The sequence below is a fragment of the Juglans regia genome, chromosome 1 (assembly GCF_001411555.2).
Source record: "Juglans regia cultivar Chandler chromosome 1, Walnut 2.0, whole genome shotgun sequence".
In the NCBI taxonomy this organism is placed as follows: domain Eukaryota; kingdom Viridiplantae; phylum Streptophyta; class Magnoliopsida; order Fagales; family Juglandaceae; genus Juglans; species Juglans regia.
Genome location: NC_049901.1, coordinates 4,082,000 through 4,099,938, shown reverse-complemented (window position 1 = coordinate 4,099,938; position 17,939 = coordinate 4,082,000). Strand labels below are relative to the sequence as shown.

Sequence of the window (17,939 nt, the reverse complement as noted above, 5' to 3'; positions counted from 1 at the left end):
AAAAATGTTGTAGGTCTCGCATGTAAAGAAGTGTTGAATTGAAAAAGGTTGTGGATCCCACGTGTAATAGTTTTAGAATATACCTAGAATATTAGATCATATCCTTAATTTCCTGTAATTATGCTAGATCATATCCTTAATTTCCTGCAATTATGCTAGGTTAGAATCTTTCATTTTATTTGTATTTCCTTATTTGTTTTGACCATATTTCACTATATATAAACCTCATTTGTATAGTTTAATACATATAGAAATATACACTTCTATAATTCTCTAGAATTATCTCTGTTTCAACACCGACAATTTAAAGAAATCTTGTAATGGAAACAAGAGATCCACCTCATACCGTGTTACTTTTCTTTGTTCGTTCTATCTCATATCATTTTCATGATGTTACTACTAGCATTATTGGGATTATCCCGATGATTTCTTCTCTATCACTAGTATTTGTCTCTAAACTCTCCCACCACCAAAGAAAATATGAAGTGGTCTCTTCTCTATCTCTAACTGAGAGTGAGAGAGAGTGCCTCGCGTGTGCCTAATTTCATGTGAGAGGACAACAACACCACTACTTCACCAACATTTAAAAATAAAATAAAATAAAATAAAATAAAATACAACAAAATATGAGAATTAAACTTAGACTAATTTCTTGTTTATGTTATTTCATAAGAACAGTCATCATTGATGATTAGAATTCAAGTCTCTAATCAAAATTTCAACTTAAGAACTACTCAAACCCAAAAGAATAGTTACCAACCCTGTCCCCAAGTTTGCCCACTCGGGTTTTTTCTACATTTTGAGAAACTTTTTTTTTTTCCAAAAAAAATTCACTCTCAGTCCAAAAATATATAAAAATTTATTATTTCAACTTGACAAAAAATAGAACATAAAGGATAATGCTGATACGAGTTTGAATTTTATAAGTTCGAGAAATTTTTATGATGAATTTTACTTTTATCAGAGAGTTTGCTTTAGATTGGTGTAATTTTTTTTTTTTTTTAAAACATGATTGTTCTAAAAAATTAGAATAAAAAATAAAAAATAAATCCAACCCGGAAATTTGTTCCTCAAATTACACAATTTCTAAAAAATCTAAAAAAAAAATAATTGTAAAAGATTTTGAAACACAATTGGATTAAGATAGGGGAAGGCGGGCCAGACGTGGACGCGTCTAAAGGGGACGTGGAATCTGTTATCCAACTGGGTGCTTAGACTTGAAGTTTGAAAGTGGAACTTCTTGTACACTGCAACTTACAGCGACGAAACCCACGCCCATTACAGTGGCGCGTGGTAAGTACTTTTTCCTTGATTATGTTAAGCCATTCGTACGATTTTAACCTGATCTTTTCCGACTCGGTACCGCTTTAGTAGCGGGCTATGAAGGGCTAGTTTCGTCACAGAGGTATCCCATTCTCTATCTCTCTCTACCTGGAGGCTGGAGAAAGTTAAAAAAGTAAAACAAAATTAAGAACAGTTTTGAGGTTAATATATTGCCGAGAAAGTTGAAACGGAAAAGGCGAGAACAGAGAGAAAATATCAACAACAATGATTCTCGCTATAACAAAAATACAACTTCAACAACAATAGCAGCCAGAGATTGCTCCTCTTTAAGCCCACTTTTTTTCTTTTTTCATTTTTTGGATTCTATCTCTACCTCTCTGTCTCTCTCTGAAAGGAGTAGATGAACTTTCTCGGGGAGTATAGAGGAACAATCCTCTTTCTTTAGATGCTTGTGGTTTGCTTCCCCTCGCCCCCTTTTTTTCCTCTTTTATTGGCTGTTCTCTCTCTCTCTCTCTCTCTCTCTCGTGTTCGTTCGTTCTCATTTTTTTTCTTATAACTCTGAGTTTAATGTTGTTCATTACTTGTCTTGTTTTCTTTCTGTGAAATTAATTGCAGGTTGCTTCTGGGGAATGCCATCTGGTTTTCTAGATCATACCCAGATCTTACTCCTAATCGATCCATCTGAACAGCATGCACATATTGCGAAAACTGAACAAAAGAGAGGGAGAGGAAAAGAGGTGGATATTCATTATCGCTTTCCCTTTTAAGTTGGTTGAACAAAGAAGTTAAAGTTTCTGGGGATTAATCGCAGGATACGAATTTTAATTTTTTATTTTGTTTTCTTGGATTTGCCAATGGTTTTCTTCCTCAGGATTTTTCAGTGTAATTCCAAAGGTCACATTTCTACTGTTGTAAGTTGTAACAAGGGAAAATATCCTTTATTACTTTATTAGAGAAAAGCTAGCTTGTGTTTTGTTCCAATTAGTTGAAGAGACATCGGAAGTTAAATTCTCCATGTGATTTTTAGCTTGGGATGTCTCTTGTATTTTATTGCTTATCGTATGGAGTGGGTTTGATGCTTCTATTCTAGATATCGCTCGGGTCGGTTGGACCATTTTTAAATTCAAGCAAAGATTAAAAATCTTCCGAGGGTGGATCATCTCTTTAATGGACATGCGGAGTGATAGATGTGGCTTGAATTTGGTTTAATGTATTGTTTGACTGAGAATCATCTGTTCTCTATAATTGATGCTGTGTTTTTTTTTGGATGATTTTCGATAGGTATTGATTTCTTAAACTTCAGGAGGGAGCCTTTGTTTTGCCAACTTAAATTATGATCAAACAGATACTTAATAAGCTCCCACGCAAGTCCTCTAAGTCAGCTGAAAATCGTGAAGGAGGGGGAACCTCTACCTCCTCTTCAAATGCTTCTACCAGTTCAAGAAGCAGTGATTTAGCAAATAATCGATATGGGAATCCAGGCACTACATCTTTTCCAGGCTTTGAATCTTCAAATATAGGATTAAATCATGCCGGTAAGCTTATGCAAGCTGTGGACTCAAAGCTGAATGGGAATTTGGCAGCTTCCTCGTTTGAGGCTTTGCCTAGTTTTAAAGATGTTCCGAATTCGGAGAAGCAAAACTTGTTTATTAAAAAGCTGAACTTATGCTGTGTTGTGTTTGACTTTACTGACCCAACAAAGGACCTTAAAGAAAAGGACATCAAGCGACAGACATTGGTTGAACTTGTGGATTATGTTGCTTCAGCTAATGGGAAGTTCTCAGAAAATGTTATGCAAGAGATAATAAAGATGGTATCCATAAATTTGTTTAGAACTCTCACTTCTCCACCCCGTGAGAATAAAGTCTTGGAAGCCTTTGATTTGGAAGAGGAGGAGCCGTCAATGGATCCTGCGTGGCCTCACTTGCAAGGTGTCTATGAATTTTTTTTGAGGGTTGTGGCGTCACCTGAGACAGATGCGAAGTTGGCTAAGAGGTATATTGATCACTCATTTGTTCTCAAGTTGTTAGATCTTTTTGATTCCGAGGACCCAAGAGAGAGGGATTACTTGAAAACGGTTCTGCACCGTATTTATGGGAAATTTATGGTGCATCGACCATTCATCAGGAAAGCAATCAACAACATCTTCTTTCGTTTTATCTTTGAGACTGAGAAGCATAATGGGATCGCAGAGTTGTTGGAGATTCTGGGTAGTATAATTAATGGGTTTGCGCTGCCGCTGAAAGAAGAACACAAGCTCTTTCTTGTTCGGGCACTTATTCCACTTCATAAGCCAAAATGCATTCCCATGTACCATCAGCAGTTATCTTACTGCATAACCCAATTTGTGGAGAAAGATTGCAAACTTGCTGATACCATTATACGGGGTTTACTAAAGTATTGGCCAATTACAAATAGTTCTAAGGAGGTCATGTTCTTAGGTGAGCTGGAGGAAGTTTTAGAAGCAACTCAGCCTGCTGAGTTCCAGCGGTGTATGGTGCCCTTGTTTCGCCAAATTGGCCGTTGCTTGAGCAGTTCACATTTCCAGGTAGGTTTTTTACCAGTTCTATCAGTTTCTACTTGTTAGTTCCTCCCCCCTTTCTCATTTCAAGTGCGAGTTTGGTCCATGTGGTTTTCTTTGCAAGTCTTTGCATTGTTAGACTAGTATAAAACCAAAAACTTTTAGAATATGAATTTTGTAAACAGTCATCTGTCTTGGGCTTATCTAGATTAATGGAATAATAAAATTAGAATTTGCATTTCACAAAATCAAATTCATTAAATTGGAAATACTGGTTTTTGAGTAATGTCCTCACTTCCGTGGTTCGCCCATATATCATCTCCCCCTTTCTCTGTCAATTTACATTTAAAATTCACAGATAAGTTTGATGAGGTGGAAATGCTATGCTGTTTCCATAGCTTTAAAGACTCTCTTTATCACTCACCCTGATAGAATTTTCTCCTTGGTTAGAGAAAGATTATGAGGGCAAAATGGTTAGAGAAAGATTATGAGGACTTTGCCCTTGGTCTTAGCTGAGGTGGTAAAGCGACGGGATGCTTCATGTTCTTATATATTAAAAAGAAAACTGTTTGAGATTGGCCTAACTATAAGATTTTATAGTTTTCAAGTTCGGAAATTTTTAGCCATTTTTTGAATTTCATGTTTTTGCTGTCATGCACATGGATATTATGAAATGCCAGTCATTAAAGCGAGGATGTAATCCGCCCACCAAATCATCTGGAAGTGTGATGACTTAGTTAGCGTTTGGTCTTAGGATTCCAAGACAAGGTCATGTCTAATGGTGACTCTTGAATGTGTGGCCAGGTTTGCATTGATATATATTCATTTAGGGAGTTCTCATTTCTGTTCATAACACCATTGCATATGCATGCCGGGTTATAAACCACAAATACCGAGGGGTTGAATTGAGGCATATATGCAATCTGTATATCCCTTTTAAGTATTTCACGTGTCTTAAGTGTGATTAACATATTTGTCCATGTATGGACATGGTATAATTGGTTGTATTAGCCCAATCTAAGCCATAGTAGGATTCTGGAGGTGCTTGACAACAAATGGTGATGATGATCTTGATCAGCGGAATGGTATTGGTAACTAGGCTGTGATTATGGAGCTATTCTTTGGCTGTGGGATAATGGTACTATTTCAGCAGCATCAAGGAGCTACTGGTGGTGTGTTGGTATGGTGCTGTAACTGTATTGTGGCAAATGGTACTGCAATCTAGAGTCTAGATGGGCATTTTAGAGCTTGTTTTACTGTCATGGGCCATGGCTTAATGGTAGTCTTGCAGAGGGTTGGGGGTTAAATTGTGGACTGTTGGTGGCTGCCCAGGAATTATTGGTGGTGGCAATGGCAACATTGGTAAATTGAATCTCAAGAGTCCAATTAAATGGATTAAAAAATTAATAATTTTTATATACTTTATCTTTACTCTTTAATAATTTTGATATCTAGTAATTGTGTGGTTAATGTAGTAGTGATGGTGTTAGTGTACCTTCTACTTTTATAATCTTCTCATGTAATAGCTTAATAAAGGTTGTATAGACTATGTGGAAGTTTTTTTATAGGTAAAATAAAAAAGACTAGGTGCAAATTTTAGGTCTTAGACCTCGTTTGGTTACACAGATGAGGTGAGATGAAAGTTGAATAAAATATTGTTAAAATATAATTTTTGTTTTGGGATTTGAAAAAGTTGAATTGTTTATTGTATTTTGTGGAGTTTAAGAAAATTGTAATGATTAGATGAGATGAGATGCGATGGTTTGTGTAACCAAATGAGGCCTTATTTTTTACACCATACATGGTATAATTTGATTTGTAAGATTCAAATTTTAAAATTTATGTTCCAAATCACATTATGATACGTAGATGGTGTGTAGTGTAAAGTTTTTCAAATAGAATTATTCTTAACAATAATGTTCAATTGCTTTGTATTTACACTTGATCCTTATACTTATCAAAAAAATATTTACGCCTATTCGGTAAGGGGTATCTTTTCATTCTTAGGTGTCTATGGATAAATTCTGAGGATTTTTTTGGTAGTATTTGCTTGTTGTAGGTAGTCAGATTTATAATTCTTGGTTCTGAACTCTATATGCCCCCTCTTCCTGCGTGCACGCACAAGCTTCTCATAGATCCTTTCTTTCTAGAATCTGGGCTTCCAGATCATGTGCCTTTGAACATAGTTCTTCAAAAATATCAATTGTTAGAGAATCCAATTCCTAGTCTTTGGCCACATACATAAAATATATACTTTAGTGTTGTCATAATTAACCCTGAGGGGTAGCTCAGCTGGTCCAGCCTTTGCTCCCCAATGGTTACCAATTCGAGTCCCCTTAGGGCCACTGGAGGTTTACCTGGTCGTTAACTTTAGGGTCCCGTGGGATTAGTCGAGGTGCGCGCAAGCTGGCTAGGACACCCTCGGTTATTAAAAAAATATATATATATTATTCATAAAAAACCTTATGCCACAGCAAAATTTAGATCCTTGTAAGTGATGCTGGTTTAAATTATATCCCCTACGATTCCTGAATTTAGTTTACTCTGAAGTCATACATCTAATACCAAATGAGAAAAAATACCAAATGAGAAACCCCTCTAGCTAGCCAGTTACCGTGATGTGCATATCCTTTCTATACAGGTGGCAGAGAGGGCTTTGTTTTTATGGAACAACGATCACATTGAGAACCTGATCAAACAGAATCGCAATGTTATACTGCCAATTATCTTCCCTGCATTGGAGAGAAATGCAAGAAACCACTGGAACCTGGCAGTACAGAACTTGACGTTAAATGTTCGCAAAATTTTCTCTGATACTGACCCTGAGCTATTTGAGGAGTTTTTGCTCAAGTTTCAGGAAGATGAGGCACACGAGAATGAAATGAAATCGAAACGCGAAGCCACGTGGAAGCGCTTAGAAGAAATGGCTTCAATGAAAGCTTCGGTTAAAGAAGCAGTGCTTGTCTCTCCAAGAAATGCCACTCGTGCTTCTTCTGGCTAGAGAGAGGTTTCCGCGAGTCAGATTCTAGTGGTTTGAAACATAAATTGGTATGCAACCATAAACAGACTTTGTGGTTTAAGTTATGAGAGATCAAAGTAGTAGTTATTAGATATTAGTTCCTTGGTTGATCACATTCCTGTATTGTTGGTTTGCCAGGTGATTGAACCACAAAGTCAAAGACAGCAGCCCCATTTTGGTTTAGCACGTCTGGATTGTATATATTCAATTGGATGGACAAAGCAAATGGGTGCTGCAGATCGCCTTGGTAATGAAGATTTAGCCCGCAAAGTAGTTGGGAAAGGAAACGAGGGGGAAGAGTTCGAATTTGACATGTATGAGCTACATTTTTTTTTTTTGGTGTATTTGGTTCAATGGAAGTAGGCTCAAATCTTCTGATTTATTAATATGTATCATCGAACTTTGTTGTTTTTACCTTTACTGGGTGTTCCATTGCTTTGACATAAAATTGTTTTAAGATAGTAGAGTTTTGTAGGCAGTATGAACGCAGCATCCATTTCATTGCTTTCCTCGTTATTCAACTTGACTTCTCTTCATGTAATCCATGTCTTTCTTCTAGACTAATTACCTAAGACTCCAGATGAACTTCTAGATTACCACGAATTGGCTCTCTTTGTAATCCAATTGGAGGTGGAGGGGTTGTTTTTAGGACCTCTCGATGATAAGTTAGCAAATGTATAGAATGTTCAAATTAAGAACACGATCACTTTGCGTGTTGACTGCACTGGGAGAGTATATCTTGATAATTTTGATACGATCGCGTGATTGACAAATCTACCCCTCGTTTGGGTTATTATTCTGTCAGAAATGCTAAACGTCTCGAATTGGTGTTCCGAAAATGTGTTCCGAATTTTTTTTTTTTTTACTTAGTGATTAAAGAAGTGTTTTTTAATGATGTTGTGAATTTTTTTATTTTTTTAAAAATATTTATGATGATTAAAAAAATACATGAAAAAAAGAAAAGAAAAATAAAAAAGTGAAATCTGCTGTTCGGGACAACTATTCGGGATATTTTTTTCAGGAAGTGTAGTGCTGCTCTTATTCCATAAACCCGACATCCTACCAAAACATTACAAGTACATTGTCCAAGCTGATTATGATGTGATGTGATGTGATTTGATATGATATATTAAATTTATTTTATATAATATGATGTATCACATTAATTTACGTTATTTTATAAATTTTGTGACTAAAACATTTATTTTGAATTAAATTTCAAGCGATTTAATTGTAAATAAGTAAGTTTCATTGATAGATTTTATACGTGATAAGATAAAAGATTTGTAATTATCTACAAGCGTGACAAGATTTAATTTTAATACAAAAAAAGGCAATGATAATTATAATGAGATCTTGTAGCTCTAAATTTCCTAAATTACAATAAACTCCCTAAATTGTAACCTATCTATCTTTTTTTTTTTTTTGAAGACTGAATCGTATTTATTTCATTAATGGATCACATTACATCTTTTATCTTTTACAATCAAAGGATAAATGTTCTTGGGGACCTCTTCTATCCAACACTGCTCTCCTTCCATCTATAAAGCCATCTTTACAAGTTGGTGTGCAACTTCATTTCCTTCCCTATGGTTGAAAGCCAATGTTCACTGCCTGCTATTTTGCCATAGCTTCTTGATATCTTCTGTAATATGCCCTCTCCAAGATTCATCTTCATTTTCATCTTCGGACTTGACAGCATCAATTACTTCCTTTGCATCCCCTTCAAATATCACATTCTAGAGTCCTAATTCTGAACACAACACCATAGCCCTCGATAAGCATTGCACTCTGCCAGAAAATGGGAGTTTACATATCTTCTTGCAATAAACATCAATGCTAGGACACCACCCTTACAATCTCTTATCACAATTGCCAATCCCATATTTTGCTTTCCCACATCTAGAGCCTTATCAAAATTAGCGTTGTACCTATTACCTTCAACAACCCCTTCTCACACCTCCTTCATCTCGTTTCACACTTCCCACCCTCTCCATATTTGCATTATGATAATCTTCAAGTCTTGCAATAACTATCTGTACAATCCTACTTGGACTAGTAAATTTGTTTTCAAAAACATATTTATTCCTTCTGTGCCATATACTTTTCATAATGACCACTACTTCTTCTAGTTGTTATTTTTGTATCTTTCTACACATTTCTATCCACAACTGTACAAAATCCCTACCACACGTTAGCCACTTGTTAACATGACTCTTTTTTTCACCCCACACATAAGTTGTTGCTAGGCAATTCCATAAGACATGAATCACAAATTCTTCTTCAATTCGACATATATGATAGTTTGGATCTTCAATAATTATTCTTTGCCACAGATTCACCCATGTAGGCGAAATGTTGTTTGCAACTTTCCATAACAAATGCTTGACAGCACTAAGAACATCAAGGTTCCACATTTCACTCTCCTCTCCATCATGGGAAGGACCACATTCCCCTACCTCATTCCTCTGTTGCACCATATGTTAAGCACTCATGATCGAGAACTTACCATTTTTTGATAGACCCTAGATTTGCTTGTCTGTAGCCCCAAGTCGACTAATAGAATAGTGCAAATTACCTTAGCCTCATCCTCATTGAACACTACAGATACTAAGTCTTCCTTCCAAGCCCTTTCCTGTTCATCAATTTGATCATATACTCTAGAGTTAGCATGTAAGATTCTTTTGGGTGACTGGACATAGTGAGTGGTAGGTGTGGGTAGCCACTTTTGACCCCAAATATGTATAACACTTTGACAACTAAAGACTGGGGTTTCTTTAATAGTCTCTACCTTTGTTTAGCTAACATAACTATATTGAAAATTTCCAAATCTCTGAATCCCATTCCTCCCTTAGCCTTTGCCATTCCCAAACAGCTACACTTCTTCCAATGAATAATTTTTTCCTTCTTGTGGTGACTGCACTAGAATCTGGATATCAGAGTTTCAATTTCTCTACTTAGCTTATTTGGCAACTGAAAGACACTCATTATATACGTAATGATAGCTTGGAGTAACCTTTATGAGTACTTCCTTCCCAGCTCTTGAAAGAAAATTATTCTTCCAGCTTTGCATCTTCAACCATACCATTTCCTTAATATTTCGGAAAGTATTATATTTTGACTTCCCAACTATAGCTGGTAGACCCAAATATTTCTCATAGCTATCACAAACCACTGCCCTAGCATCAAGGAATATCTTCCTCCTCACTTTATTTATCGTGTTGGAGCTAAAAAATATTGGAGTCTTCTGTTTATTTAAGACTTGCCCTGAGGCTTTCTCATAGACACCAAGAATTGAATTTATATTTCTTCATTCTTCCTTCTTAACTCGGCAAAATAACATACAATCATCAGCAAATAGAAGATGGTTCACTCTCAAGCCACCTCTGCTAACAACAATTCCCTTTGTTTCACCTTTCATTTCTAAATCCAGCAAGAACTGATTGAGTCCCTCAACACGTATAATAAACATGTAAGAGGATAAGGGGTCCCCTTGACTTATACTTCTTGAGGGTAAAACATTATTTACAGCTTTGCCATTTACCAGAATTGAGTAGCTTACTAAAAAAACGCATTTCATGATCAAGCTACTTATTTTCTCCCCAAACCCAAGTCTTCTCAACATGGCTTCAAAGAAAGGTCACTCCACCCTATCATAGGTCTTTGACATATCTAACTTGATTGGCATGCTCCCAACTCTACCTTTTTGTTTTGTCTTCATAGAGTGCAACATCTTATAGGCAATCATTATGTTATCAGTTATTAACCTTCCTGTTCCTGGGATAAAAACACTTTGATTTGAGGAGATAATCTTGGTAACACCTTCTTGATTTTGTTAGCCAACACTTTTGAAATTAATTTGTACAACATATTACACAAGCTAATCAGTCTATAATCCTTCACTGTTGTAGAGGAATTCACCTTTAGTATAAGAGCAATAAAGGTGTGATTTAGACCTTGGCTCATATTACCACCATTTAGAAATTCCAGCACAGCTCGACATGTTTCATCTCTTAGTATGTTTCAATAGTTTTGATAAAAATCTGTCCCAAATCCATCGGGCCCAAATAACTTTAGAGCATACATCTATTTTAGGGCCACCACTACTTCGTCTACATAAACTTCCTAACTTATCTATCTTGAATATCGTAATGACCAAGCAGTTCAAATTTTAAAAACTAAAAAAATAATAGTAATGGAATCTATATATTATGGGTGAGAATGACTATACATCAGCATGTAGCCACAACACACCTCACATGATGTTTTTTTTTTTAAAACTCAGTACATTGAGTGTGCTGTGGCTACAGGCTGATGTAAATAATTTTTGATTATGGGTTAGGATCGTTAGGTACCGTTTTCCAAGTCTTTGATTATAGAAAAATTATTTACATCAGTCTACTATTTACAATTATCAATAGCCTCAGCACACTTAACTTAGTGTATTGAGTTAAAAAAAAAAAATTAAAACTATAGCGTATAGAGAGTGTAGGCTGATGTATAGCATATCTGTTGATTCTATTGGCTCGGACCAATATCCGAGCATGGTTGCACGAAAATACACCACATACGAATCTGGCTCTCCCACAGATTCACACCTGGCACGGATAAGCCCTCGGCACATCACCGAATTCAATACGAAAACCCTGAAGAAAAAAGAAAAATTTTGTAAGAGCCGAAGAAACAGCCTAAACTTGCATGTATAGCCAAAACAAGCCCATCACTCTCGCGCACATCTCTCTCTCTCTCTCACCTCGCCACGCCATTGAAGCCCCGATATCAAGCAATCTTCAATTTCAAAAGAGAAACACTGCTTTGCCTCTCCAAAGTGACAATTCTTTTTTTTTGTTTTTACTTAATGATTAAGAAAGTGATTTGAAATGTATTGGTGTATTTTTTTTATTTTTTAAATATATTTAAATATATAAAAAAAATGTGAAACAAAAAAAAAAAGATTTTACGCTGGACGGTAAGCTCAGCGGTCAAAATGGGCCGGCATTGTAGCCGCACCCATTTCAAAACCCCAGTGTCTCATATAATCCATCTATAATTTCTGATCCTTTATTAGCTCTGACTTTTTTTTTTTCCCCGTAATTTGAAAAGCCACACACTCCTTGTATAAAACAATCCAGGAAGATACAGCGCGTTTCTTTCCGGCACCACCAACCTCCCAGACCCAAATCCCATATCTCCATCGCAAAACGCCCCGGATCCGATTCAGATCTCGATGTTGGTCCAGGTTCGCCCCAACTCGACTCTTCCAATTTTCACAGCTACTCTTTGCGCCGGAACATCTATGGCCCTCCCAACATTCCCAGCAACCCTAAGGAAGAGCCTAGAAGGAATAGCCACGGTTCCGCCAATGACATGGACGGTTTGAATTTGATTTCGAGCTCTGCCGGATGAGTTTACAGAGGGTACTCTCCGTTGCCTGAGAATCGTCGTAAATTACCGATGATATTGCGATTTCACGGTGGCGGTTGGGTCAGTGGTAGCAATGACGCAGTGGCTAACGACTTCTTTTGCTGGGGAATGTGCGGAGCGGCGGCGAGCTTAAGAAGTCTCATGTTGTGGACACGTTTGGGGCGTTGATGGTTGAGCCATGGTTGGCAGCGCACGCAGATCCATCGAGGTAACTATCTCAATCACATTGTGATTTTCTGTATAACTCTTTGGGTTAAAAAAAAGAAAAAAAAAAAAAAAGAAAGAAGACGCCACGTAAGATGTGTGAAGAGTGCAATGTACAGTAAACTGTTGTATAGAATAACTCTTTTAAAATGCTTGCATTTCGATGCGACATTGTTCCGACATTAATATGATTGATGAATGTGTTATTATCTGATGATGTCTGATGACTATTGAAATTTATTCAGTACAAGATGTGACGTTGATTCGTGCTATTTTTTTTTTATTGGTACCGGGTATGTGGAACAAGGGTGGTGCTACAGCTCCCGTTGGGACTGTAGTATTATTTAATATATATTTTATTTAAATAATTTTTATATAGATTTTTTAATATTTTAAAATATTTTAAAAAAATAAAATAAAATTAAAATATTGTTAAGAAAATATTTTTTTTAATCCAAAAGTAAAAAATATATATTAAAAAATAATTTCTTAATCATGAAGTAAAATAAAAAATAATAAAAAAAATATTTTTTTATAATTTTTATTTTACTTCGTGATTAAGAAATTTTTTTTAATAATATTATGATTTTTTTTTTAAATATTTAAAATAATCATATTACAGCCCCCGTTGGAGGCTCCCGTTGAGCTTAACATGTACTTTTTTATGTATAATTTTTTAATTTATTTTTTATATAGATTTTTTTTACACTTATAAATATTTTTAAAAAATAAAATAAATTTAAAATATCATTAAAAAACACTTCCTTAATCAGAAAGTAAAAAAAGAATCATTAAAAAACACTTCCTTAATCATAAAGTAAAAAACAAATCATTAAAAAACACTTCCTTAATCAGAAAGTAAAAAAAAAAAACACTTTATTAATCAGAAAGTAAAATACAAATCATTAAATATTAATTTTTATTCTACTTCGTAATTAAGAAAATATTTTTAAATAATATTATAATTTTTATTTTATTTTTTAAAATATTTAAAATTATTAAAAATATCTATATAAAAATAAATTTAAAAAATATATATAAAAAAATGCTACGGCCCCAGCGGGAGCTCCTAGCGGGAGCCCCCAGCGGGGCATGTAGCATTTTCCATGGAACAAAGGCTCAACTAATTATAGGGTGCACATGCTATCGGCAAAGAAGTTTTTGGAATTGCACCTCAAGTAATTGAAAATAATTCTCAGACTGCCCAAGAAATTGTTTGCACCCAAGGATTCGAACCTTAAACCTGGATGGAGCATACCATGAACACTAAGGCTCTTACCAGTTTCTAGTTATACATAATCTTCTAGTAATTCATATGTGGTTTAAAATTATGTAGAAGTTGGGAGCTGGGTAATTGTGATCTGCGAAGCAGGCATGCAATGCTCTTGTAGATCATTAATTTGGGAAATTGGGGCTCTAGATTTGGAATCGTTGGGTGTTGGAATGTTTTCAAGTTTAGAATGTTGTGCATACTTAAATCCCTAGGGATTGGTCCAAGTGATAAGGGCTTTGATCTTGTTAGTATGCTTCTTTCAGGTCTAATGTTCGAATCCTGTGGCGTAAACAATTTTTATAGGCCATATCTCAATAGTGAAAAGTTGATGATTTATCTAATCTATGTTACACAGGTCCGGAGTTTAACCATATTAAAAAACATGTTGCAGTTGCACAGTTTTCGGAATTCCTCATCGTTAAAAAAAGAACGGTGTTCATACTTCATATGAATGTGAGTGGAATTGATAATGAAGTGTTGGCCAAATATCAATTTGGTGTTAAAGTAACCAAACCAAATTTCATCACCCATGGTTAAAGCTGTATATTTAATCATTCAAGAAATAGGTGATGCGAATTAAATCTGAGATTTATGTTAGTGTTTATGATATAGTTCTCAAGATTTTGCCTGGTCTAATATCTGATTTTGGGTCTATTTCTTGAGCTGGGTCCATTGCTGCTTAGACTACCATGCATCAGTGGAAGTTAGTACATTCTAAGAGTATAACAGGCTTTTGCTTGTTTCCATTTTTTCTTTTTTGAATTTTAACAAGTTCAGCTCAGTCCAGGACCGGTCATTGTTTGTTTCCACTACATAAGTTCAGATTTTAACAAGTTCAGTTTCATCTGTAAATGGTAAAGTGAGGAGGATTTGCTAAGAAATGGTGAACCTGGACCGGAAGTGGAAAGAAAGAGTCCAGGTGCGAGGGCGGCCTTTCAGGCTTGCTTGGGTCTTTTTGAAATATATAATGCACAGTTCACTGCCATTTGCTCAATCTTTCTTCCTGCCATGCATGTTGATTGTTTGTTAGTATTTGGCTCCATTGTACTCATCAAAAAAAGTACTTGGCTCCAGGGGCGGAACCAGAAAATCTAAATCTGGGGGGGCCAAAAACCGCCAACATTTAGACCAAAAACTATCTAAAGAAAGCTGTTAACTGTGTCTTTCCAGAAGTAGAACTGGAAATTTGGATGATCTTGCATAAATTGTGCTATTGTGTTGATTTGGACCCCTTTGCCTATGCGCTTCTTTGCTTATGGGAACTATCTTAGGATGCATGTCAAAATACAAATGATATAGTTGGGTAGCTAGTTATGCTCCTGGAATAGGAGGCTTTATTTGATACTGTAATGACGTGATATGATGCCAGATTTAGGTATGGTTACATGAGGTAACATCACAAAATTAGCTTCAAATGCTGATTATATATATATATATATATATATATATGTATGTATTGTACCCCTGTAGCTGTTCCCCTTGAAGCCATTTAGAAACCCCTCTCAGAAGAACTTGAATGCTATTCAACAAATCTCTAAACCTTTTTTTATTTCATTGAAACAGATGGGTTCTCCTTGCTGTGAGTTGTGGTGCAAACATTGCAGATTATGTGGCTCAGAAAGCTGTAGAGGCGGGCAGGCTTCTGGATCCTGTCAAAGTGGTTGCTCAGGTCCTTATGACCCATTCTTCATTGGAATTGTCCCCACACATTCCGAGATAAAGTTAGCAAATTCCTACTTCTATGACAAGGCTATTTGCACACTTGCATGGAAATTATTCTTACCAGATGAAGAGTTTAGTCTGGACCACCCAGCTGCCAACCCTCTTATCCCAGGACGGGGGGGCCTCCTTTGAAGCTCATGCCTCCAACATTAACAGTAGTGGCAGAACATGATTGGATGAGAGATCGAGCCATTGCTTACTCAGAGGAGTTACGGAAGGTAAATGTTTTTGCTCCCGTTCTTGAGTACAAGAATGCAGTTCATGAATTCGTGATCCTTGACATGCTTCTCAAGACTCCACTGGCTCAAGCCTGTGCCGAGGACATTGCCATCTGGGTCAATAAATACATTTCACTTTGATGTCACGAGTTCTCTTATTAAGTAGGATACAAGAAAATTGAGGTTTACATTACAGAAAGATGATCATTTTCCTGTGAGCGTGTTCTGTTAGAAGATGAGCTCGTGATATCATACAACACTTCCACTACTTGGGGATTATGATATCTTGCTTAGGTTATATATGGCTCCTAAAGCTGCCGGCAGATGGTTATTAGTTTCAGGTTTATTCCTTTTCCTCTCCTCTTCTTTTTGTAAGATAGAGAAACTGTCTGAAAGTAGGATTTAGTTCAACAAACGAACGCCACATTTGGACGTTCTTGTCAAAATTTTCCTGTGAATTATGATGTACTATCGCTATCAATAGATTTCAATAGTTCAATGCAATGAATATTATGAAATGCCCTCTCTTGCTGTGTACTTGTATTTAGGAGACATCACTGGATCAAGCTCATTGTTGATGATGCCCAATTAATTATTAAAGAGTTTTGGAATTATTGTGTGAGCATTTGTTGCACCTTGGATTGTTCAAATTGAAAGAGACTTTCCCATATAGGATCTCAGCAAGCAGACAGTGACACCGCCTAGGCTAAAAAGAGTTTTGGACTACCGATAATTCCAAAGTACAATACAAACTTCATTTTTTTTTATTTATCCTTATACGGTTTCAGCCTGGGAGAGCTTTGATGAGAATTCCCACTTCAATTATAAATATCCAATGTCATTCAGATTGGGTCCCTGGGGCTTGTGTCTAAACCTTTAAGCAGTTCCTCTTTGTGGTTCCTCCACTTATTGAATAACCCTTGGGAACCACAGAAGAGGCTGAAGATGACCTTGGAGTGAATATACTGATGATTCTCTCGCAAGAAACATCTGGGTCTCTCTTTCTTGGTCATGCTCAACGAGCTGAAGCCAGTTTAGCCAATGCACCCCAATGCTGGAAGCACTTGAGGGAGGGAGTTCAAATGGTGACTTTAGGCTATGGCACTTGGTGCCAGCGCGGTGTTCAGGCTCGTGTGTTGCAATCTACCAGGCCTGGCCTGTGGCTAGCACACGGTGAAAACTCACAGGCTCGTCGACTGTGAAAAGCCGCTTTGTTTATCTTCAACTTCAAGCATATGCAGATCACTACTACTCTTGTTCTTGAAGGCGATCCTTTAGTCACCTCGCATGACAATAACCAGGAAGATCATGACCTGGAATCTTACTGGGAGTTACCTACTTTCCTATATAAAAAAAGAGGCACGAAAACTGTATTACTGCAATTTTAAGCAACCCAAAGAAATTTCAAGGGTAGCAGGATTGTTCCAGTAATACATTTCCTGGATAAGGTTTCAGTGTGGTGTTGTTGATCTAGGTTGTATCGAATTGTATGTTTATTTTATGTGAGTTATTTTTTAAAAACTTATGTTTGGATAATACATAGACTTAGCCACAGCAGATAAGGCATTTTGGGCCGACCCCCCCTACAGATTTTAGTTAGTTCCAAAGAATTTTGGACCGACTCCTTTACATTGATCGATAGGTTTACAAGCATGAGATATTCTCTATCCTATTTGTCTAGTGGAAGCCTCTGTTTTGAAACTACTTAAAATGTGATTAACATTAGTTGATCATGTCATTAATGGTCCTCATTTTTAAAGGAAGCTGAACTTCTAAAATTACCACCATTTTTTGTCCATAATTAAATCTCATAAACTTTACAAAAAATAAAAAAATTACAAAAAGAAAGTTGAGGAATAATATTATTGAACAAGTTCAACCAGTTTTGATTTATATAAAACCGTTTGAAATTAAAAATGCCTACAAAACCTTTTCTACAACTTTCTGCACCTTTTGTAGCATCAGTGAACTCCCCATAAGGTTAGATGTATCTGTACAACATTTATACGAGTTATTATATTTTTAAATTAGCGTGTAGAATATATCATCCATTTCACTTAAATTATAAAATTTTATTTATAAGATTAAAAATTAAAAATTTATCTTTTAAATTAAATTAAATTATTTAAATAATTTATATTAGATCTTACTTGAATCGCCACATCTATATACGGAGTAGTATGGTTTCAAATCCCGATTCGAATACGAGTAGTATGCCATGCTAATGTGACTTGGACGATTCACATCTCCATGCATCTCAGCATCTGGCACTGA

The 17,939-nt window shown here is 36.0% G+C and overlaps 1 protein-coding gene and 1 pseudogene across 2 annotated transcripts; both read left to right on the top strand.

Annotated features, from left to right (window-relative positions):
• The first annotated feature begins 1,501 nt into the window (after positions 1–1,501).
• LOC109019741 (serine/threonine protein phosphatase 2A 57 kDa regulatory subunit B' theta isoform-like) lies at positions 1,502–7,345 on the top strand. 2 transcript variants are annotated; one of them, XM_035693926.1, is made up of 6 exons: positions 1,502–1,738; positions 1,900–2,021; positions 2,156–2,195; positions 2,566–3,832; positions 6,447–6,853; positions 6,963–7,345. In XM_035693926.1, the coding sequence occupies exons 4-5, from the start codon at positions 2,618–2,620 to the stop codon at positions 6,804–6,806; spliced, it is 1,575 nt and encodes a 524-aa protein (XP_035549819.1). In that variant the 5' UTR covers positions 1,502–1,738; positions 1,900–2,021; positions 2,156–2,195; positions 2,566–2,617; the 3' UTR covers positions 6,807–6,853; positions 6,963–7,345. The 2 variants fall into 2 exon arrangements, with proteins under 2 accessions (XP_035549819.1, XP_018857641.1); XM_019002096.2 differs by lacking the exon at positions 2,156–2,195.
• Positions 7,346–11,918: 4,573 nt separating this feature from the next.
• On the top strand, positions 11,919–16,181 carry LOC109019735 (annotated as a pseudogene).
• The last annotated feature ends 1,758 nt before the right edge of the window (positions 16,182–17,939 follow it).

Bases quoted from the DNA above. Each gene is read 5' to 3' on its own strand.
- LOC109019741 (XM_019002096.2), top strand. From the start codon at position 2,618: ATGATCAAACAGATACTTAATAAGCTCCCACGCAAGTCCTCTAAGTCA. The intron at 3,833-6,446 runs GTAGGTTTTTTA...CTTTCTATACAG, and splicing joins TGAGCAGTTCACATTTCCAG to GTGGCAGAGAGGGCTTTGTT.